Source organism: Uloborus diversus, chromosome 9 (assembly GCF_026930045.1).
Source record: "Uloborus diversus isolate 005 chromosome 9, Udiv.v.3.1, whole genome shotgun sequence".
Lineage (NCBI taxonomy): Eukaryota > Metazoa > Arthropoda > Arachnida > Araneae > Uloboridae > Uloborus > Uloborus diversus.
Genome location: NC_072739.1, coordinates 136,367,871 through 136,392,293, shown reverse-complemented (window position 1 = coordinate 136,392,293; position 24,423 = coordinate 136,367,871). Strand labels below are relative to the sequence as shown.

Genomic DNA, 24,423 nt, shown 5'->3' with positions numbered 1-24,423 from the left:
ACTCTTTCATGCACAAAATCAAAAACCAAGAACTTCGAAATAAATCCCAAGAATACAATGTCCATGCTAAAAACCCAAGCCATGTGTAGCCCTGATTGAAAAAAAAAAAGAAAAACCCGTAGAAATTAAAATACACAGACATAAAAAAAAATCATTTTCATTTTTCACTTAAAATCTCTTACTTCTTGCGGGGGAACATTGAAAGACACGGTTCTTAAATCTACCTTCCGAAAAGTATCGGTGCATGGTACGATGAAAAACAGACCTGTAAAAAAATAAAAGTACATAAATTTGTTAGAATCCTTTTGACGAAATTTTGTCTCTTACTTTTAGATCAGTACTCACAAAATCTTGTAGCCAATTTTGTGTGGGCGAATTAGGGGTTCGAACTCTTAAAGAACTATGTTTACGGATGCATTAACGTCATTAGGACATGTATGTTACCAACATCACGTGACATCCATGGGATCACAACTGAAATGAAGTTCAAGATTTCGGTTGCAACCCCATGGAGTTATTGACGATGAAAAATATGTACTGCACAAGCAAGTTGCGCTGAATAATTTTTTCATTTTTTTTCCACCGTACTTGAAATTGAATTTTTTAAAGATTTCCGGAACACTTTAAAAAAATTTCTCTCTGTCTGAGGACTGACTCCTAACTCTGTTTTTGTTCAATAATGATGCAAAACTTGAATAAATAAAATGATTTTTTCTATTACATGTTCCAAAAACTGCAAGAAATACTTCAGAAAAAAAGCGTTTCCTTTTTGGAATCCTTAATAAGGGATTTACTGCTGCTCGTTCATCTAGGAAACTTTTAAACAATAACGAATTAGGTTCACTGTTCGAATTAAGTAACTGATGACTATCTAATAGGAAAACCCCACTGCATATACAGGGTGTTTCTGAACTCTTGGGCGAAACTTTAAGGGGTGATAGTACACATCAGGACAAACAGTATAACAGCAAAAATAAGGGAACCAAACGTCTTCCAATGGAGATAGGCGTCATTTAAGTTTAGGGTCCCAAATTTCAAATGATCATTAAAAAAACGAAAAACCGAAAAATTCGTCGATTTGTTTGCGGTTCTCGCTAAAATTATTCTTTTTATCAGTATTTTCTTGAAAATAAATTTTTAAGATGTAGTTTAAAAAATGCCGATAGAGGGCGCTTTAGACTTTGGAGTAACGAACAACTATTTTTTACCGCTATTTTAGAATCTTACTGGACTTTTTCTAATGCTTGGACTTAAAGTTAAATTTTCAGCTCAAAATCAGAATCATTGAGTGTGATTAAGTAGCAAAAACTGAACTGTCTTCAAAGGTTGAAATACACTTTGTCACAAAAAAAAAAGTATGCATCAAGAATAATCTGAGCTGCAACCAACAAACTCGGCAGGAATGTAGTCTGGCAAGAAATGATTTAAATTTCGTCGCCAGTGATGAAAGGGTAAGCGCGCTATGCGTATACAAGATGCGCAGATAGGTACGTTGGAAAGTGTGAAAGCTTTGTGTCAAAGGGCACTTCAAACGAAACTGTCGAGTTGTAAGGACACTGTTGTGACTATGACGAACTTTAAGAGGCATACGAACAATTTTTGGACTTTTTACAGGGACGTACAGTTAGTCTCAGAGAAACAGGTTGTTTATACGCGTAGCTGCCGGACACCACGGTCAGAGCGATATGGTAGTAGCTTAAAATAAGTGAACCACTCCATTGCGGTCGATTAAAGCATTTTAGAAACAGGACTGAGCGCGAAGATCGCACATCATAAGAGCGGCCACATGTATCAACAAGGTCGTTAACATTAGTTCAATGCCGTTTAACACTTTCCAAGAAACTGATGGTACCAAGAAAAACAATCCTGAGTACACTGAAAGACGTTGGTATCTCTAACCGGCGTCCATTGTGATGGATTGGATTTTCGTCGATTGGATTTTCATTGCACTTGATTTTCTGGGTCGTGACAGTAAGGAGGAATGTTACCTTCAACGATGAACCTCGATTTAGTCCCAGTGGTCATAGGTAACTTATTTCACTCCATATCACGCGGTGTTTTGTCTTGTATAACTGCTAGAAGAGGGTATACAACTTACGGTTTTGTAACCTTTATTGTGTCATAACCTCTTAATTAAACGATATTTTGTTCTGAATTTGTCACCATTTTCTTATCTAGTGATAGGCCACATCCATTTTAAGTTGCATGAAGATCGTTCGTTTCCTTCTGGGTTAATGTATTTATTTTGTGTATTTTAACTTCTGAAGACAGTTTAGTTTGCGCAACTTCACTCCCAATGATTCTGATTTTGAGTGGAAAATTTAAGTTTAAGTCCAAGCATTAGAAAAAATCCAATGAGACTCATAAATAGCTGTAAAAGACAGTTGTTAGTTACTTCAAATTCAAAAGCGCCCTCTATCAGCATTTTTTAAACTACACCTTCAAAATTTATTTTCAAGAAAATACTGATAAAAAGAATAATTTTAGCGAAGACCGTAAACGAATCGACTAAATTTTCCGTTCTTTATGATCATTTGAAATTTTGGACACTAAACTTTAATGGTGCCTATTTCCTTCGGAAGACGTTGGGACCTTATTTTTGCCATTATATTGTTTGTCCTGATATGTACTATCACTCCTTAAAGTTTCGCCCAAGAGTTCTGAAATACCCTGAAGTTGTATGTTTTTGTTTACGAGAAACTTCAAACTCAGTCAGAAAAAATTACATGGGCAGATATAACCTCACCTTCAATTCAAATATAGGTCGTAGAAAAAGAAATCACTAGAAGGAAACAGTTGAAATAATATCTAAAACGTTTCTGAATATTGTTTTCTAAAACATCGTTTGAGAGATACTTTAGTCGAAAAGTTGCGGAGGTGCTTCAAAAAGGAAGAATAAATATAGGACAGTTAAATCTCATCTAATGAAGAGGACTTTGAAAAAGATGGAAATAATTTCCTATCGAACTTCATAACTCATAATTTTTCGTAGTTATGGTTCAATGTTTTGCCGCCAATCCCCTCCCCTTCTTACTCAAATAGATGTTTCGTAAATTTTACCAATATTTTTAAAAACTATATTGTAACTATACAAATCGGTAGACCTCAAGTTCGTAACGCAGTCAGCAACATTTCGTGAACCACACTCATAAAGGTATTTACAGCGGTAGTAATAAAGGTATACTATGCTGAAAAAGTATTTTGTATACTACACTAATGCTTATTACTTCGCAAACTAATATACTACACTAACGTCTGTCCCATTCTTTGAATTCAAGTGAAGCATTTCGCTGGACAGTCCGCCTGATTTTGTTAAGAAAAACACATAATATGAACCAGATAAAGAAGGATTTTACCAGGATCAAAAAACAATCTTACCAGGTCCTCTGGCACCCCCTTTCAAAAGACGACCCAGCCGGAAGACCACAGCACGTTCATATTCCTGAACTATCTGGAAAGCATAAAAATTTGCATCAGTATTTTGCAAGAAAAGGTATTTCGATTCCATTTTCTAAACCTTATAGACTTTTAAGATATAAACAGTGTTACTGTGATTTTCTCCAGATTTGCCAAATGACCCAGAAATACTTGATCATGTGAGAAGGGCCTCGACCAATCGGCTGTACCAGAAAAGAACTACCGCAGAGCTTGTTATTTTCTCCAATAGTTTGTAGTACAGAGATTGGTTCTTTGGATCTTGCTCACATGGCTTGCTTGTGTGCTATTGGCTTCGGCCACTTACTGTGTGTAGTTCCTTAAATTTGCTAAAACATGTAGTGACGTAATAGATACTTGGTGCGAAATCTGGAAGGATTATGTGTGCAATGGGGGAAATAGTCAACATTAAGATAACTTGCATTTTTCAATGTCAACAAGTTAAAGCTCGTTTTGAAGATTACAGTACATAAAAAGAGATTAATGAATTTTGTAACAAAACTTCTATTGAGTTGATATTTTTCCTTTTTGGCAATTAATTGGTACCTTCAAATGAAAGTGAAAAATTGTCATTGTCCCATGTGTAAGGCAAACTGATAGTTAAAATATTTGTCCAATGAAATATTTTATATTTGATTGAATATTTTCTTCAAATCAGCGGACGGATCAATAAACAAATGGAGAAACGGTTTTTTGTCTCATTTAATGTAGTATTCATATTGATAGATTCTATAGGCAGTAGGGTGGATCGATTTTAACTTTTTTCCAAAATCGAAAACGCCTAAGGTGAGAAAAGTTGCGCATTGGCATCAAATGTTCGAGTAAAATTTTTGTTTGAAAATCAAAATATATTTAGATCCTCCACCAGCCTCTTGAAGTTTTGCGAAATATGTAAAAATTGACATGTTTTGAAAAAAAAAAAATCATACATCTTTTCAAATCGTCTGTGGTGAGAAAAGTTGTGGATTAACATCCAATGTTTGTCTAAAAAAAAAAAAGTTTTGGCAATCAAAACATGTATAAAGCCCCGTTCAGATCCTTGAGTTTACACAAAATATGTAAAAATTGACATTTATTTCCTATTTTTAAAATAATTTCTTATATATTTTTTTATCATCTGTGGTGAAAATGGTTGCCCAGTAATATTATTTGCTCATGAAAGAAAAAAAAAAATTATATCGTACGATATTTAAGCCCTTCCCCCTCGACCGGTGATATTTTTATTATTTTTTTCTTTTAAAGCAAAATTTTTATTTAGCACTTTTTATTTTAAATTGTAGCCATTTTTGCACTTTCTTTTCCTCTAATAACACTGCATGATTCTTTCGAAATCATACTGAAGTGTAAAAGATGACAGCACTGGAAGACCGTTGATGACGCTGTTTTACTGCAGCTCTTCGCTTGTTTTCTCGAAATTAGGTGAAAATATCTTAGAATTTCCCTCGAGGTGGTGGCAGCATTCGAACTCCACCATAACGTCCTTCCTAGCACCCAAATTTGAGCACAGTAGGTTTTTTTCTTTTTTAATATAGAAATTTTGAACCTTACATTGCTATGTTTTTGAATTTTTAACCGACTTCAAAAAGGAGGCGGTTATCAGTTCATACCGTATTTTTTTTTTGTCTTGTTAAATTATGATACATTTATCTTTACCATTGTGGCAACACATTAGTACTTTTACTATATTTGAAATGGTCGTTGCTGTAGTTTCGTTATATTTTCGTTGTTGTCTTTTTCTAAATAAATACAAGTAAAAATGCATCTGGATCTCTAATTATTCTTCAAGCAACATAACAAATTCACGGAGCTCACTTAACATGGTAGCAGAAGCAGTAGTTATTGAAAACTATCGCAGATCAAGAAGATTTGTTAGTAAGTTGCTTTAGAAACAGTGATATAAGAGAAAGAAAACTAATATGGCGTATGCAAGAAGTAGTGATATTGGTATACCGCTTTTCGATGGTTCAGATTATTTTAATTGGAAAACACGAATGATGAAATTTTTGCAGTTCAAAAAGTGTAAGGAAGTGGTTCAACGGACAGTTAATGCTAACGATGATCGAGCAAAATGGGAAGAAAAAGATGTTCAAGCAACAAATTATATTTATGGCGCTATCACAAATAAGCAATTGGAATACATCCATGAATGCGACTCTGCGTTTGAAATTATCGCCAAATTTGACACAATGTATTTAAAAACTTCCACTTCTTTGCAAATTGTACGTAGAAATAATTTAGAAAACGTGAAGTTAAAGAATTATCCAGATTTAAGTTTATTTTTCGATGACTTTGAAAAGTGTGTGAACGACCTTAAACAAGCCGGTGCTACCGTAACGGAACAAGAGAAATTGAATTATATGCTAAGAGCATTACCATCAAACTACAGCCATATTGGCGATTTAATCGACGTTTTACCGGAAAAGGATAGAACAGCTGAATATTTGAAAAGCAAAATTAAAGCGAAATCGCTCGAGGAGAAAAATGATTGTGACGAACGTGCGCCAATGGAAAGATCAAATGCTTTTAAAATTGAAACAAAGAAATCGGGCCCACGAGGAAATATTTGTTACAATTGTGGAAAAGCTGGACATATTAAAAAGAACTGTTGGTATGGCAACAGCAAAATGAATTATCATGGCAGGGGTTACAAAAATTATCGCGGACGAAGCCTAGCAAATAATCAGGAACGAAGTCAAAGTTTTGGTAATCATCGCGCACGTGGAGCGAACTTTAACCACAGTGTAAATAATAATCAGTTAGAAGAAAGTTTCCATACTACAATAATTGAAAGCAACATGTCAAGCTCTGATGAAAGTATTATGACAAAGAGAAATGAAATTAACTGGTTGCTGGACAGTGGGTGTACCGATCATATAATAAATAGTGATGAATATTTTGAAGAGCAAGTAACATTGAAGGACCCAATTAAAGTAAAAGTTGGAGACGGAAGGTTGTTAGAAGCGACAAAGGTTGGAAATATTAAAGTCTCTTTTCCTGTTTATGACATTGAATCGAAAGTAACTTCGAAAAATGTATTTTATGTTAAAGAAATGAAGGCAAATTTATTAAGTTATTCGAAGATTACAGACAATCATAACCTTTAGCCAACGGCGGTACATATGCTGTACCGACAAAAAGTGCTCCCTTCCTACGGCTGTGGTACAACGTCTGTACCAGTCCTTCCCTTCCCCCTCCAGTTACTTCCCGCAGTTGATAATCCTTTCACACACGCCTACGCAGGGAGAAAATGAATGAAACGCACTACACCCCTTTTGGGGGTCTGTCAATCAGAGGCGTTTGGCGTAGTTTTGTTCCCAGTGAAGGAATGTGTGGCGAAGTTTCGAAAAAGAGGGGAGAAAGAAAAGAAGAAGTAAAATACTTGAAGGAAAGAAAAATTTTTGATAGCCTTTTTCTGTTTAATAACCCAATAGTAAGGCTTCCTATAATTAATAACAGCATATTTTACTGAGTACAAAACACCTATTTAGTTTAAGCAGTGTAGATATTTAGGGAGCAGAGCGCAAGAAACATCATTCTCCAAAATATTTCTTTTGTTATGGTTTTATAAAAATAATTAAACACTTGAAAAGCATATCTTATTTTGCTAACTTTTCGAAAATGAATATCATGCTGAATAAGAAACAACTTATCAATTTGCGATTTGCCACGTTTCATTTATTTCTTTATTTACATTTTAACTGAAAATTAATTGTAATACCGTTTCCACAAAACATGGAAGACATTCTAAAATCAATAAATTTGAAAGAGAGGTCCAATTAAGAATCTGTGTCGCGAATCTTTTGGTTTAAAAATTGAAAGTTAGACTAAATGCTCATTTTTTTTTTTTTTTTATATAAAAAGAGTCACTAGCACAGCCAGAATTATCTTCTGGAGGGGGTTTTCTGTTCAAAACGAGCCTTTTCATATGTAAAAGTTATTGCACCAGGGATGGCAAGAATGTTAAAATCAAGGGCTCTGAGGGGTGTTTTTACCCCCCCCCCCCTTCGCTACGCCTCAAAATCTATCTAATTGTTCACTTATTGAGTGAAAAGCATAAAAACTTAATTTTGATATTTTAGAAAATATAAATGTATTTCCTTGATATTTTGTCTATAGCAAATATTATTTCAGTAGAAAGTCAAAAGGACTAAGGATACGCTGAATGAAACAAAATAAGTATGGTACACCGGGGCACGTTTACGAGGATTTTTTTTTTTTTTCGCTGAATTTTTTAATTTTATGGTTCAACTTAGGAATTCTTAAACGTTATGGCCTTATAAAGCAGTTAATAAAGTATAAATTTGTGCATTCAGTTTTCCCCCTGTTTGTATTTAAGGGGCTTAAAATGTTAATTTTTAAATCAAAGTCGGTTGCTCCTCTTTCTTCCTTGCGCAAAAAAAAAGAGGTTAAGTGAAAAGATTTATAAGAGCACCTGATATATCTTACTCAGTTTTCAATGAGAGTCTAATGTCTGTTTATTTTTTTTTCTGTTAATTAATTCTTACATTTGGAACTGTTTATGCCAGTAAAAAATGGAAGAAAGAGGTTGGTTTTCTGTTTACTCATGCGAATTTTTTTTTTTACTTATCTTCTCTTACTCACAAATAACAACGTACTGGGTAGTGAAAATGTATTATAAAGACAGTACATAAATAGGAAATGTTGAAAAGAGGAAAGACTTGGAATCTAAAACAAATTTGCCCAGATATTTTTCTTGTGCATTGTGAAGGGAGCGGAACTTAATCCTTCAACAATTACTAGAGGTATTTCAACCACAATTAGAAGAAAGAGTGAATGGGGATATCAGGGGATTTGTAGGCTGTCTCTCCATATTATCTCACTCGACAGTGATTGACTTTGAAACGCCAGCTTCATATACAAAAAAGGGTGCCTTGCATGCTCTAAAAGATAGATAAGCGCTAACGTTCTTTATGTAAATGAATACGGTGTTCAAGCATATTCCGCTTGCACCTGCTCAGAAAAGCAAAGCAAGGAATTGTTCGCTATTATTGTGGATTCTTTCTTGGACACACGTATTAGTGTCATTATTTTTCTGAATATCCAAGCTGAAAAGCAAAGTTGCCTCCCTTGAATCTAAGGTATTCTACATTGTATTTACAATGGCTTTGGTCTCAGTTGAACGCTATTTACCTCCGCATTTTAGCGCATATATAAGGACATCTGGCATTTATTGAATCCAGTGTTCTACCTCACAAATAGAGTTTGATATTTATTATTTTGTTGTCGTTAGCCTTAGGTTAGATGAGAAGCGTTATTTCAGTGATTTCAATTTTAAAACTGAACCAAATATACTTACAGAAAATCTAAACCTAGAGAACCCCATAAGGAACAAGGAGGGAAAAAAATTATTTTCAAACCATTGAATAAGTGATGACTAGCCAAGTATAGTGTCCCACTATAGTAACCCTGTATTGCGGAGAGCTCAGTGGTCGAAGTGGACATTGCCCTCTTTATGCTGTCCTATTCGGGGGGGAAGGAACTAAGAAAGCTTTGAGCCGTAGGGAGAGGGAAAAGATAATTGTATAGTTGCCGTAGCCTCGGACAGTTAATGCTAACGATGATCGAGCAAAATGGGAAGAAAAAGATGTTCAAGCAACAAATTATATTTATGGCGCTATCACAAATAAGCAATTGGAATACATCCATGAATGCGACTCTGCGTTTGAAATTATCGCCAAATTTGACACAATGTATTTAAAAACTTCCACTTCTTTGCAAATTGTACGTAGAAATAATTTAGAAAACGTGAAGTTAAAGAATTATCCAGATTTAAGTTTATTTTTCGATGACTTTGAAAAGTGTGTGAACGACCTTAAACAAGCCGGTGCTACCGTAACGGAACAAGAGAAATTGAATTATATGCTAAGAGCATTACCATCAAACTACAGCCATATTGGCGATTTAATCGACGTTTTACCGGAAAAGGATAGAACAGCTGAATATTTGAAAAGCAAAATTAAAGCGAAATCGCTCGAGGAGAAAAATGATTGTGACGAACGTGCGCCAATGGAAAGATCAAATGCTTTTAAAATTGAAACAAAGAAATCGGGCCCACGAGGAAATATTTGTTACAATTGTGGAAAAGCTGGACATATTAAAAAGAACTGTTGGTATGGCAACAGCAAAATGAATTATCATGGCAGGGGTTACAAAAATTATCGCGGACGAAGCCTAGCAAATAATCAGGAACGAAGTCAAAGTTTTGGTAATCATCGCGCACGTGGAGCGAACTTTAACCACAGTGTAAATAATAATCAGTTAGAAGAAAGTTTCCATACTACAATAATTGAAAGCAACATGTCAAGCTCTGATGAAAGTATTATGACAAAGAGAAATGAAATTAACTGGTTGCTGGACAGTGGGTGTACCGATCATATAATAAATAGTGATGAATATTTTGAAGAGCAAGTAACATTGAAGGACCCAATTAAAGTAAAAGTTGGAGACGGAAGGTTGTTAGAAGCGACAAAGGTTGGAAATATTAAAGTCTCTTTTCCTGTTTATGACATTGAATCGAAAGTAACTTCGAAAAATGTATTTTATGTTAAAGAAATGAAGGCAAATTTATTAAGTTATTCGAAGATTACAGACAATCATAAAATAGTTTCAAAAGGACGGTTCTCAAAAATTTATAATTTTGATGGCACATTATTAGCAATAGCGAAGAAAGAGGAAAGATTATACAAAATAGTAAGTTATGTTTCAAATAAAATATTTGCGAATGTTACCAATAAAACACTAACATTAAAAGAAAAGCTGCATCGTACATTTGGACATGTAAATTTTAAATATTTGGACATTATGTGTAAAAATCAATTATTAGAAGGAATACCTAAAGAAATAGAAACAGAATTTATGAAGTGCGCTATATGTATTGAAAACAAGATGCATAATTTACCCTTTAAGAATAATAGAAGAAGAGCTGAAGATATATTGGAGATTGTACACACTGATGTAAATGGACCTCACAGAACTACTGGATGCAATGGGGAAAAATACTTCGTTACTTTTATCGATGATTATAGCAAATTGGCAAAAGTTTGGTGTATTAAGACGAAGGATCAAGTCTTTGATTGTTTTATGGAATATGTAAATGAAGTTCAAAATTTAACTGGAAAGATAATAAAAGAGTTGAGATGTGATAATGGTAAAGAATATATGAATAACAAGATATATAACTTTGCAAGAGAAAAAGGAATACAGATAAAGCCGTGTCCACCATATGTACACGAATTGAACGGCACAGCCGAAAGATATAACAGAACAATAATGAATATGGCTAGATGTCTCCTAGCAGAAGCAAAAGTTGATCGGCGTTATTGGCCTGAAGTAGTTAAAACAGCTGTTTATCTGAAAAACAGGATATTGACAAATACTGTACAGAGGAAGACACCTTATGAAATATTTTTTGACAAAAAACCTTCTGCAAAAGAATTAAAACTATATGGCAGTAAAGTGTATCTCAGAGTACCAGATGAACAAAGAGAATCCAAATGGGATAAAAAGGCTGTATTTGGAATTTTGCTTGGATATTCGGAAGTTGGATACAGAGTTTTGGTCAATAATAGAATAATAGTTGCCAGACATGTTGACATTGTTGAAGAAGACGGTATGTGTGTAAACTATGGTGATGAAGATGACAGTCATGATACAAATGATAGGACACTATCTGAAGAAGTGTCAAATGGGCAAAGTAATAAAAAGAGTTTCAAAGACAATGCAAAAAATGATGATGAAATTAAAAGTCAAACGAGACCGAAAAGGCAAGTCAAACCACCCGTTCGATTCGATGAAGAATTCGGATATTATAGTGTTTATGTGAATCTTTGTGATGCTACAATTCCAGGTAACTTCGAAGTGGCAATAAAATGCAATGAGGCTATTCGACGGAAAGAGGCAAAGGACATAGATATGAACAGTGTTGACAAAAATAATTCTTGGACACTAGTGAGTAAACCAGAGGATAAAGGCACTGTATATGTGAAATGGGTGTTCAAAAGAAAACCAGGAGATGATACGAAGTCAACTACCGAATTTGTAATTGAATTATTTGGAAATCCCATTTATTGGAAATCTAAAAAACAAAATTGTGTAACTAAGTCATCTACCTTTGCAGAATATATTGCATTATCTGAAGTTGTGACAGAATCAAACTTTGTAAGAAATGTTGTTAATGATATTATTGTTGAAATATTTAAGATAGATTCAGAGTCAAACATTGCTGATATCTTTACTAAGTCGTTAGGAAAAATTAAATTTACCAAGTTCAGAAAAATGTTGAAATTGATATAAATTTTGTTTTTGGTAGAAAACTAAATTGTATTTATGTTTAGTTCAACGTTTTGGATTTATATGTATAAAAATATATGTATATATATATATATATTATTTAATAATTTGGACATTTTGTGCAAAAACGTTGAACGTAGTAAAAAAAAAGTATATTTCTGTTATGTTTGTAATTGATAAAGATAATTGTAAGGAGGCGTGTTAAATTATGATACATTTATCTTTACCATTGTGGCAACACATTAGTACTTTTACTATATTTGAAATGGTCGTTGCTGTAGTTTCGTTATATTTTCGTTGTTGTCTTTTTCTAAATAAATACAAGTAAAAATGCATCTGGATCTCTAATTATTCTTCAAGCAACATAACAAATTCACGGAGCTCACTTAACAGTCTACTCATAGCGTCTCACCTAGTGAACCGATTTTGATGATTCTTTTTTTAATGGATAGGGGATGGCTCAACTTAGGTCCCATTACTTTGTTTGACCATATTTGTTTTTTAGAAAAAAAGTTATGGGCAAAAAACAGTAAATTTTATGCAATTTCCCTATTAAATGATTAAAATGATATTGTAGCGAAGTTCGCACTTTTCATCCGTGGATAACGGTGGCTCAGTAGTAGAATTCTCGCCTCCCACACGAGCGACCCGGGTTCAAATCCCGACTAGGACAAAGTGAATTTTACTAAAATTTCGTTTCTACTGTTTCCCGTATTTTCTCGAATGTTCTATTAATTTCTGTTTCTTTCCAAGTCTGGAAAGTTCCAGCACTTTCTCAAGTTGTATATAAGGAGATGTAACGTTCATTCGTGGATCTGAATAAAGATCTCGAGTTGAGACTAACGAGTACTCGCTTCATTTAGCTTTCACATTGTCTTCGCTATCTTCATCTACGCGACAATATGAAACTCATTGTTATAAAAGTTTGGTGCCACATAACAGTAACATTAATAGTAATTGTAAGGACAATTTTGAATAAAGGCTTTTCTAAAGCAATACAGTGATATAGAGCCGAACTTCTTACTAGGTAACTTCTTACTTTTACTGAAATATCTACATTTACACTAAAAAGAATGAAATAAAAAAATTTTGAAAAAAAAAAAATAGAACCGACTTCAAAATTGCTCTAAAAGGTGAAAAATAATTTTGTTCTTTAAACACCATCGATAATACCTTTAAACATAATTTTTGAAGTTGGCGCAAAACAAAAAGTAAAATCCATTGTAACCATGCTTCGTTCATATTTTTATCAAAAAATCATCCAAAGTTAGGAACGAAACATTTATATCGTTACTCAAATATGCTGTCATCAATGCGTAATTCATGTGGTAGTGAAGAAACTGAACCTGGTTAAATTTATACTTGTAGTTGAGTTATGGCTGTGAATGATTTTATCGATCGTTTTTGCGCCAACTTCAAAAATTATGTTTAAAAGTATTATCGATGGTGTTTAAAGAATAAAATTATTTTTCACTTTTTAGAGCATTTTTGAAGTCGGCTCTATTTTTTTTTTTCAAAATTTTTTTATGGCATTAATTTTCGAGACGACAATGTTTTGCGCATAAAGCCGTCATGACTTGTTGCTCCACAAACAGATTAAGATGCTTCTGCCACTAACCTAACTACTGTTTCGATCTCTTGAGCAAATTCCAATATTAACGTTTATTCTCAAATTCCGCATTAGGTATCTGTTTTGACAGCGGAGGACCCTTAAGTACACAATTTTGCCCATTGGTCAATTCTGTATAGTCTTTTGCTTGATAATTGATAGGTGAAATGACAAAATCACCAGAGTTTCATTAGCAAAAGTTTGGGCCTTCTGTGACCTAATTTCTTCAGAAGATACTGTGTCGTTGCTCATGATAATCAGCAGGTTTTTTTGCTGACCACAGAAACTATTCCTTTTGAATAACATAATCAAATACTAATTTCAGATCACCACTGAGATAAGATATCTTGAGTAATGGACAACTTTCCAAAGATGCAGCGCACCAGCTGTGACTGATTTAATTTAGGGAGAAACCAAACTTTTGTATTCACTTTTACAATGTATTCAACAATAGTCTAGTCACTATTTCACATGATGGCTCTTTAGTACCAATATATAAACGGAGCAATGTGTTTGCTGTTGTAAATCCCCATGCATGTATGATAGCTTACCTGGTGGTTTGGTGGACAATGATTTTGGACAATTTCCAGAGCATATTGCTTGAATCCAGAACGTATCTTCATATTTGCTTGGATAAATGCCATGAATAAGTCGATTTGTGAGACGGGGGGTGGGAGATTTAAATAGTTTCGTTATAAGGGCCATTCCTTCATTACGTAAGGGTCTCGAAGGGGAAGGGGGTTGGAAAAATCTCTACATACCCTTACTTGGGGGGGGGGGGGGCAAACCCATTCTTACGTAAGATTCTCCAAGTCTGTATTTTACATTACAAATCGCGCGTTCAAGTGATTTGGCAGGGATGATATTTCATTTACATCTGGTAGGTAGAACGTATTAGGATGAGCTGTTTTTTTATTTGTTTTACGAAAAATGAATAGTGTTAAGTGAAAAACGAATTGCACTGTAAGGCATGTTTTATTTTTAATTAGTATCGCATCACATACAAGAAAAAAAAAAAAGAAAAGAAAACGTCGAAAAACATGTAGTCTAGCTTCCAACTTTTTAGTATACTTCTTAACAAAAAAATTAATAATAGTAAATTTAATAATGATTCCAGTGTTCTAAGACTCGTTATTTTATTTTTTTGAAAAACGAAACAGAATCTTACGTAAGAATAGGGGGCGGGGTGAAAAATCTTACGTACCCTTACATGGGGGGAGGGGGGGAGTCAAAATTGCCAAAATCATCTTTACGAAATTAATGAATATCACAGAAAAATAAAAATAAATATATTCTGCGCAATCGCATCATCTGTCACCCACTGTCAAAACTAAGGAGAAAGAGCTAAGAAAAATAGCAAATTACGCAAATTTCGAAGGCTTGGTGGAGGCTTTATGTATAATATGATAAAATAATGATTTTCTTCACAAATAAAAGGTTGCTATTCAATGTTTTTAAACATCAGGCGATTAAAGAACTACACATAAGAAAGTCTTAAATTTAAAAAGATGTCAATTTTTACAACGCTGCGTTGAGGCTTGCTAGGATATTCGCAATTCCAATAAACTATAGGGGGCGCTGCAGCTACTGTCTAATGGCGGATGAAAAAGGTAAAACAAACGCACGCCGTAACTTATGACTTGCTTTGATGCTTATTGAGTGACAGTAATTTTTCATCGTGTTTGTGGGACGCTTTCTTTTCTATTCTTCTGAAATTACATTACACCATTAACTGTCTGAAGCCTGAAATTTACCCCAAAGAAAACACGTGGAATGGAATGTTTTACCTTTTTCTTTAGTATTGTTAATCACCACAAGGTAGCGTATTCCAGCGCTGGAGTTGCGAATTATAAACGAACAAAAATTTTACATTTTGGCGAAAATGTTATTTTTTCCTGTCTCTTACTGTTTATTAAGCCAGAAAAACGTAATGAAGTGAACAATGCTTGCTCTATCCATAACAGATGAGATTAGCTTCAACAGCCATTACTATGTGCTTCTTTTGGTGAAATTTATAGCGCTTTTGAAAAGCTCAAATTCCTTATGAATATAAATAATAACAGAGTAACAATACTTACATGGAAACACAGAAAAATAGAAATCGGTAAAGTGACAAGGATGAACAGGTATGATAAGACAGTCAGGAAAAATGCACACAGATCACTTTTTTCACTTGTAGAATCTGGGAATAGAAATTCAGATAACGTTAGGGAATATGAAAGTTAATATTAAGGCTAATGCAAATATTACGTCTTCGTATTTTAAGCTTCGTCATGGTTTTGAAAACTAAACCAGTTTTTTCGATATTTTACTCATTTTATATACTTCTTTACTATCATTCAGGGTAATATTTATCCACAATTTTTTTTAACTACCCCAATCCTATTTTAATTATTTTACCGCGTTTAATGGTATAAAAATGAGGAACAAGTCCCATAGTCTTTAATAATAATAAAGCTGAAAGTCTCTCTGTCTGGATGTCCGAAGGATGTCTGGATGTCTGTAGAATGTCTGGATGTCTGTGATGTCTGTAGAATGTCTGGATGTCTGTGATTTCTGTAGGATGTCTGGATGTCTCTAGGATGTCTGGATCTCTGTGACGCGCATAGCGCCTAGACCGTTCTGCCTATTTTCATGAAATTTGGCGTAAAGTTAGTTTGTAGCATGGGAGTGTGCACCTTGAAGCGATTTTTCAAAAATTCGATGTGGTCCTTTTTCTATTCCAATTTTAAGAACAAAATTATCATAAAATGGACGAGTAAATTACGAAATTATCATAACGTGGAACTGTAACATGGGCACAAGCCAATTGGCGAGATACGAAATTATCATAAAGTGGAACCGTAACATGGGTACAAGCCAATTGGCGAGGAAATTCACCATACATTATTTGTAAATATACAGGCGAACCAAAAAAACCTTTTAATATTTCTATTACGGGCAAAGCCGTGCGGGTACCATTAGTTAAGAAATAAATAAATTCCATTTTGCAACACCGTAACCATGGAACAACGACGTAATCAAAGCGGAAATATTGCAAGAAGTTGCAAACAAGTGTTTCGGCGTTTCGAGGAATTTCTTTTTCAATGCAAAGGAACTGCGAGCTTTTGGATAAAAAGTCATTGAGAGAAAATTCTTTGGATGACTTTTTATCGAAAATTTTTACATTGAGAACCTGATATCTTGAAACTCCGAAACACGTCTTTGAACTTCTTGCAACATTACACCCGCTTTGTTCCCTAATTTTTTTCGGGGGAATGTTTTCACTCTTTTATTCTCAGTGCAGTGCTGTAGCCATAGAAATAGCAGAACGTTCTGTCTAATTTTCTAAGGTAAAACCATTCGTAAATTTGCGCATGCGTCAGGTAATCTCTGCACTTAACTAAAGAAGGGGTATAGATGAGATGACGATGAAGGGGAATATTATTGAACAAAGTTGGAAGATGTAAATTGAAAATACAAAGCAATGTTAAAAACGTCAAAGAGATAGCAAAAGCATTTGTTAAATTAAATATATACTTCGAAAAGTACCTATTCTTAACCAATCATTCCTTTTTTAAATGGAATCGTTCGTGAGTGCTAAATTGACTTTCAAGAACTGACAGTATAATGCACATACATTGAAATATAGAGGGCATACGCTAAAACTTTAGACAGAAAACCAATGTTAACTTAGTTTAAAATGCAGAAACTTAGTACCATAAATGCGGGCAGCTTTGTCCCTAAGGTCCTTCTTTGGCCCAAATTGAGAAAAATAATACAACGTTCTCTGTCAACCTTAACCCTTTCAGGGGCAGTGGTCGCGCTGTGAAACCACTAATTTATAATTTTCCCCCTTCTTTTTACCGAATTTTTTGAATCAAAATCGCTTGAGTCCTCTTCTTTTAAGTTCAATGAACAACATTAGATGGCAGAATAACAAAAAAACATTTTTTTCGTAAACTCAATTTCTTGTTCAAATCATCAAATTTTCAATTTTTTTGTTTCCTCAAAAATTGTAATTTTTTTCAGATTTTAAAATTTTTTATTAGCGCTGAAAGAGTGAATCATTTTTCTTCATTTTACCTGAGGTAGTCAATCATAGTGTTCGAAAAGATTCAAATTCATTTTTACATGCATAAACATGTTTTTGTCCTTTCCCAGGTGGGGGGGGTGTGAACAAATGGGGCACCACCCCCAGCGAAAAAAATTCCAAAAAAAATTTTTTTTTAACTGAAAAATCTATGTCTAGATGATCAAATAAACCCACTTGTGGTGTTTTTTCTTAAGATTTCTCAAAAATTAATGACGCGCCCCTGAAAGGGTTAAGAAACCAGTTTTTAGACATATTTTGACAGAATCTACTAGGGAGCATCCCCAATCACTCACCAAGCAGTTTGATAGCTTTGCTGAAGAAACAACAATAATGATTCTGCGTTCCTTGTGCTAACATGTGTCTTTATAACCTCTCATACTGTTACACGTAGAAACAGTTCTACATCAGCTAAGAGTTTGTTAAGCACCCATTTAAGAACACAATTAAGTACTTTCTGTAGTAGTATAGTTTTGCTTCGCATTTCAGTTAAGGCTTTAATTCAAAATTTCGCAACAACAACATATCTACTAACCTAAAAACAACGACCTAATTTGGCCCAGCATAAAAAAAAAATTAAAAAACCCGCCAGGAAGCTTCGGAAAAGAAAGAAAAGCTGAAAGTAAAATTCTAAACACAAAAAACACAAGAAAAAAACCTGGAATTCTCAGCAACGTATAAAAAGGGAGATTACAGAATCAAGTCTCAGGGATCAGTTACATGGCATTTGTTATGGAAGCTGAAGAGGAACCGAAGGCTACATCAGGTTTAGAAAAAAAAATGATCCAGTTGCATCTACTTCTCACAAATGTTGCTGAATTTGTTGGAAAGTTGACAGAATTTTGTTTTAGTAGAATGGAATGGGCTCAGGTTTCCAGGGATAGCTGTTGATGTGAGAGAAGAGGGAGTTAATGTTGAGAGTATATGGAACGCACCAGCAAGTTTTAGACGCGATCGATATTAGGATCCTTTGTTTTACGAACGGTGTTTTGTTAATAAACATTTTCAACCTCCAGAGTTAATGAAACGATGAACATTCTCTGTCGGCTTCTACAATGATTTTAAACAGAGAAAATCACTTTGGGCCAAAGTAACCCAAACGCAAGGGTAACATTGGCCCAAATAAAAACAATAGAGTAATAATGCTTGAAAATAAAATGATCACTATTCAAAAATTGAATTAAAAGAACATAGATACATAAAAAAAAGTTTCCATAGCTTGGAAATTTGAATAGTTACAAAATTATTGAGAAAAATTTCTAAATATGTGCCATAGTATCCCGTGTTTACGGTACTAAGATCTTTTATATTTCTTCAGAAAATATGCATTCCAAATTAGGGCGAGATGCATGCAAATTCGTGTGAAAGTTATGATTAACTTACAATATGCGATGAAAAGCGAACAAAGATAAATCTATATATATATAAATGGACTTTGGTAAATTTGTTCCCTAAGATCTCAGAAACTACCCGGCAGATTTGGCTGAAACTTTCACCGTTTGTTCTTTTTGATACTGGGGAGGTTTGTAGACCAGTTCGATAAAAATCCGATTGATAGTTCCCTTTTTATTCTAATTTGTCCCAATTTTCGCATAAATGCCCCAATATGACGGTTACAAAATACGTGCATATATTAAAATTATGTGTCCATCGAAAGCGCTTATTTTTCTGCTGAAGATGGCATCTGTTAGAAAGTTCTAAGTTGTATGAAAAACGAGTTATGGGCTCTTTTTGTTCCATGTTCGAAGGCTTTCCTCAACCCAATTCGTTATTTAGTGTATCATCTCAACTCCCAGTTCATAGTTAGAACTGTTGAATGTTTTTGTGTTTCGTCTGACTGTTTGAGGCTTTTCTCAAGTCAAATCTTAAAGTAACGTTTTTTCCCCAAGATTGGCTAATAATAACTATAGATTTGGTTGATTATTTTCCATTTAAATGGAACTTTAGTGTAATTAATGGGGTTTTTTTTATTATTATTTGTGCTGATTGGATTTTTTAATCATTATCCAATCTAACAGCAGAAACCTCGCCAAAATTTATGCAGAAAGATTTCAGTAGCGGATGCATTTGGCAGTTTTTTCAACTGTCACGGTTTTTGAAGTCAAAGACTACGTAATAATGTTTGTCAGCTTTCATCATGTAAACAAAATATCGTCAATCAAAGAATCTTTAAAAACATTTTTTACTGTAAAATAATACAGCAACTAAATTAGGCAAATCCATAAACAGCACAAAAACTTCCATTAATGTGACTTTGTGCACAAATTCAAACCATCACCAAATTTTACTACTTATTTTGGAAACATTTCGGTTGAAATTGTTTAGCGCCATTTTATGGTGACCAAAAGTATCTTATCATATGGATAAGATATAGCAATATCTCTTTAACAAAAATTAGTAACAATACCGTTTTACAAAGTAAAGAGGGGGAGCATTATCCAAGGTATCCCAAAATGATTCTCGCAAATTCGGTAACATTTTAAATCGCACCAAGAACCCACAATAATTGAAATTTTCCAAAATAACTAAAGCAAGTTTAAGGGGATCACGGGCGCGCGACTACATTTTTTAAAACAATTCGTTCTTCAATAGACATACAGAGAATGTAAGACTCCATGTAAAAAAAAAAGTATTAACTGATAAATCTTTTTAAACATGTGAAGTTTAATTTCATATTTCGGAAATTCTTCAAATTTGTATACGCTTAAATTTCGTGTTTTCGTTTCTAAATGAATACTATTTTGCTCTTTTTACTTACTGCTACTTTACTTTTATGAGTAAAGAAGAAGCTAGATTTTAAATCACGTCAAAAAGGTGTGTTTTAAGTTCTTTCACTTAAAACAGAAAACAAATGCAAGTAACGATTGTTTCTCATAATTATTGCTAACCCAGGCAACGCCGGGTATTTTTGCTAGTAAATTATAAAAATAGACATTTATATCAATCACATATTGCTGGGCGATATTTTTCACGTTACCAGTTTCAAAAATCTACATAAATAAAACAAATATAAGTGTATACATATGTATGTATGTATGTTCCCTATTCAAATATACAGTTTACGTCGGATTTGGACCAAATTTGGCAGGAAGGTTCTTGGGCACCCGAGAAGGAACATAGGGGTGTTTTCGAACGCCAAAAAAAAGTACCGAACAGTTAGAATTTTAATTTTAGGATCCGAAAGTGGCATTAAATAGTTCTTCCTGCTCGAAATAATTATCCGACCGGTTCTATTTTAGTCTCATTCAATAGCCCGTGAAAAATTCATCCTTAGATGACTTTTGTGTTTCGTATTTCAAAATCACCTGCTGTAAAATCACCAGGAGAAACTTTATAAGCATATTTAGGTAAAGGAACCAGAATATTAAATGGGAAATATATCATCTGCCGCGACCTCAGTTTTAATTAGCGTGAATAAAATAATTGTACAGAAAGATATGTTGCCATTTTTTCTCGATTGTGAGCAAATAAAATTTTTGCTTTTGTTTTGAGGCTTTTCCTGCAATCGGGGAATTTAAAATTTTTCCTTTTTGGTTATTTTGCAGCGATCTGTCGAGAAAGTTTACAGATTTTTTTTTCAAGCCTGATTGTGGAACACGTATCACATTACTTTTATTTTCGTCGTAGACCTTGCAAAGCCGGATGATGCAGCTAGTTTGTAAAATATAATACACCATATCAAAATAAAATAAATCAGAGTACTAAGTAACCCATTCAATATGGCTCAGTTCAATTAAAAAGGGAATTATTATGTCCGGATAATTGGAAATTTTGGTCTAATGTATTTAAAACATGCTTAATGTAGTAAACTGGCTAAGCCTTGTTTTTTAACCGATTAAATAATTTAATATCAATATTACGTACTCTTATGTACAGAAGACCGGACAGCGGCGTCGCTATTTTGACTCATCATGGAAAATCTAAATCCTTGAAACTTGGAGTTACGTCAGGGACTAATGCTTGTCATAATGTTCAAGGGATGGTCCAAGGGACAGGCGATGACTTCGTTTTTTTTTCCGTACAAAAGAAATGATTTGAAAGCGAACGCAGTCACACAATGAAGTTCGATGCATTTGGAAACAGGTACGGCCTACTAGTGGTCGGAGTTACAATTCATTATCTCAGTTTGCATAAAAAGTGCTCGATCTCAACATGCACAATGATGAATTCATTAGTTTAACTTTAAAGGTAAAAAATGGTATCGGGGAAATATTTTCTCCTATTCATCCTTTTCAGAAAATGACTCTGACGACGCAATGATGTATGATGACAACTACGTTGGTGACATCGATCTACGCTTTTATTCACTGATATTTATTCAAAAACATTTTTCAGTAAAAAAGAAGCTATGTAAAGCAGACCACAAATTATCCAAAATCTAATAAACCGATCTGTGCATTTTTTTTTGAGCTTATTGTTCTCACTTGACGGTTTTGATGTCTTATGATTTTATCCCCCCCCCCCCGCCTTTCTCTGCAGCACCACCGTCGACCGGCCGCCTCACGATGCTGCACCTCTAGCGGAAACCGTCTCCACGTTGCGTCCATATCCTACACACACAAGCATGCATACACGCACCTACACACACACACTCATGCCTGCACACAAACACACATACATACACACACATATACACACACACACACGCATACACACATACAGGGGCGGACTGGTTGACTTTGGCCCAGTCGGCAAAAGAACATTTTGGCCCATTTCTGTAAATTAGTCGTGCAAAGACATTAAACTACCACTAGTTATTATTTTTCGTTAAGTTCCTAAATCAAGATTTAAAGTTCTAAAACAGAAAATTGGGAAACGTAAAATATAGCTAACACTGACACATTTTTTATGTGCCTTAAAAGGATACTTATGGCTATAAGCCTGAAAAGGCACATCTTTAGGCTTCTATACTGACAACGTAGGAAGGACACGAGGAAAGAGATGAGGAACCAGGTAAATCCCTCCCCTCGGGATTTTTTTGAAATTTTTTGATCAATATAGGCCTAAGAAAAGAATCAGGATACAGGGTTCTAGTTCCCTTCCAAGCGATATTTTCAAAGTTGATGTCAAAAAACTCAATTTTACAATTTTTGGTAGCGTTAAGGGAGAGGGAAAACAAGGGACTTTGTTTTCTTAACTTTTTTTTTCTTTTCAAACTTGAAATCCATTTTAGTCTATCTTTGTTAACAATAGAATGATGGGGGCTCTTCCCAGAAATTCTCCGAAGTAGGAAGTTTTAGAAATGCTACCCTTAGTAAAATTAATGGAACAGCATATGGAGCTCTCTACAAAAACGTTTAAAGTTTTAACTATACATTAAAAAACGCAAAACTAACTTTGGTCACGTTTGAGAGAATAGGAGGGTCAGTGATCTCATTTGGAAGCATTTAAAAACTGAAGTATGCTTAAACACAATTTTAAACTACATTTCGTTACTATAGGGAACTGGCGACTCTCCTTCGAATTTTTCCGACATTGAAATTTTAGAAATATAGTCTTATAATATGTTTGGAAACATTGAAAGGAAAAGGGAAAGGTTTTACCCCAGGATTTTTTAGAAGGGCGCCGTGCCCTTCCGCTTTTAAGCTAACTTCGACCCCTGTCCTTGAAACGCCATTCTTTCGTTTCAGTCATTTAACCACAAGAATCTGATTAGAATATATCTGAATGTTTTCTGCATTACCTTTAAAACTAAATATCAAAAACCTTTAATATTTTTAAAATAATTACTATTGAAAACATTTTGTATGTACCTAGTATACCAAAAGTAAAAGAAGTACCTTTTTTATTCAACAAAACTTCTCTACCCTTTTATTCCTTTTATATGAAAGCGCACTGCCCCTTTTTTGGTCTGGAGTTTGGTTCTCTCTGGGCATTTTTTTCTGAAACTGAAATCTATTTTTGGCTGTAATGCAAATAAAAGGGTTATGAAGCTCTCCCATGAAAATTTCTATAAGTGAAATTCTAAGCTATCTTTAGTGACTTTAAGGGAATGCCTAAGATTTTAAGACTTTGTCTGGCAATTTTTCGATATTTAAGGGGGTCCGGGAAACAAAATGTGTCAAATTTTTCATTTTTTAAAAATCATTTAAAAACTTCTCCGTCTTTTTCTGCTTAAAAGGACGTTTGAATCTTGTTTCTATCTTAATTAGAACGAAAGATATAATTATTTTTGTTACATTCTTTTAACTAATATTATATTTAAAACATCAAACGCGTTTCTCTCCATGATGCAATTTTTCGCATTCAAACTCTTATAAGTCAAGAACTGATAAAGATAAAGAAATGAAATTTAGAGCATATCTTTTTCAAATAGTTTACTTTACTTTTCATACGGTGAATTTGAGAAAACTATTACTTCAAAAAATATGATGTTTTTAAAAAAAAGTATCTTTGAATTTTTCGAAATTTTTCTTAAAATATTTTCTATTTTTATTCAATTAATATTTTTTAAATCGTCGAAAAAAAATTAAAACTTAGATATTTGTGCATAGTTTAAAAAAAAAAAATGAAAATTGAACAAAAATATTTTGAGTTTTGGCAATTTAAAGCAACCCCACTTTTTTTTAGAAAACAATAACTAAATTTAAATGTGATTTTTTAAAAATATTTATGTTATGATTTTGCGAATCAAACTGATGGTGAATCAGTGCAAAAAATTTCAAAACTCTAAATTGTTTAATACCATTTTTTTTTCAAAATGTGTCCCGGACGCGAATTTAGAAACACGACCGCGTACGCAGGTCGTACAGATGGCGCTACGATCGCATTTCATTTGGTGCGGTTCGACTCCTCGCATAAATGCGCCAAGGAAGCGATATCGGTTTTGAGGTACTTGCGCGTGCGCAATGATGTGATGTCTGTTTATTTACCTTTGTTGCTGGTATTTCGTTGATTATGCGATATGAATGGGTGCGTGGTCAAAATCGGTTGTTTTGCTACAAATTTTGATGTTTTTTAACCTACGAACAAAACTTTATTGACATTGTATTTCTGA

General features: G+C 33.9%; 1 protein-coding gene across 1 annotated transcript in view; it reads right to left on the bottom strand.

Moving 5' to 3' along the window:
- Window positions 1–17,786, bottom strand: part of LOC129230519 (stomatin-like) — a 33,584-nt gene extending 15,798 nt beyond the window's left edge. Inside the window, exons 1-4 of the mRNA XM_054864923.1 lie at window positions 17,723–17,786; window positions 15,433–15,536; window positions 3,379–3,451; window positions 183–265 (exon numbers count right to left, since the gene is read on the bottom strand). Coding sequence (XP_054720898.1) covers window positions 183–265; window positions 3,379–3,451; window positions 15,433–15,536; window positions 17,723–17,786 — 324 coding nt within the window. The remainder of the gene's footprint in view (window positions 1–182; window positions 266–3,378; window positions 3,452–15,432; window positions 15,537–17,722) is intronic.
- Between the last annotated feature and the right edge of the window lie 6,637 nt (window positions 17,787–24,423).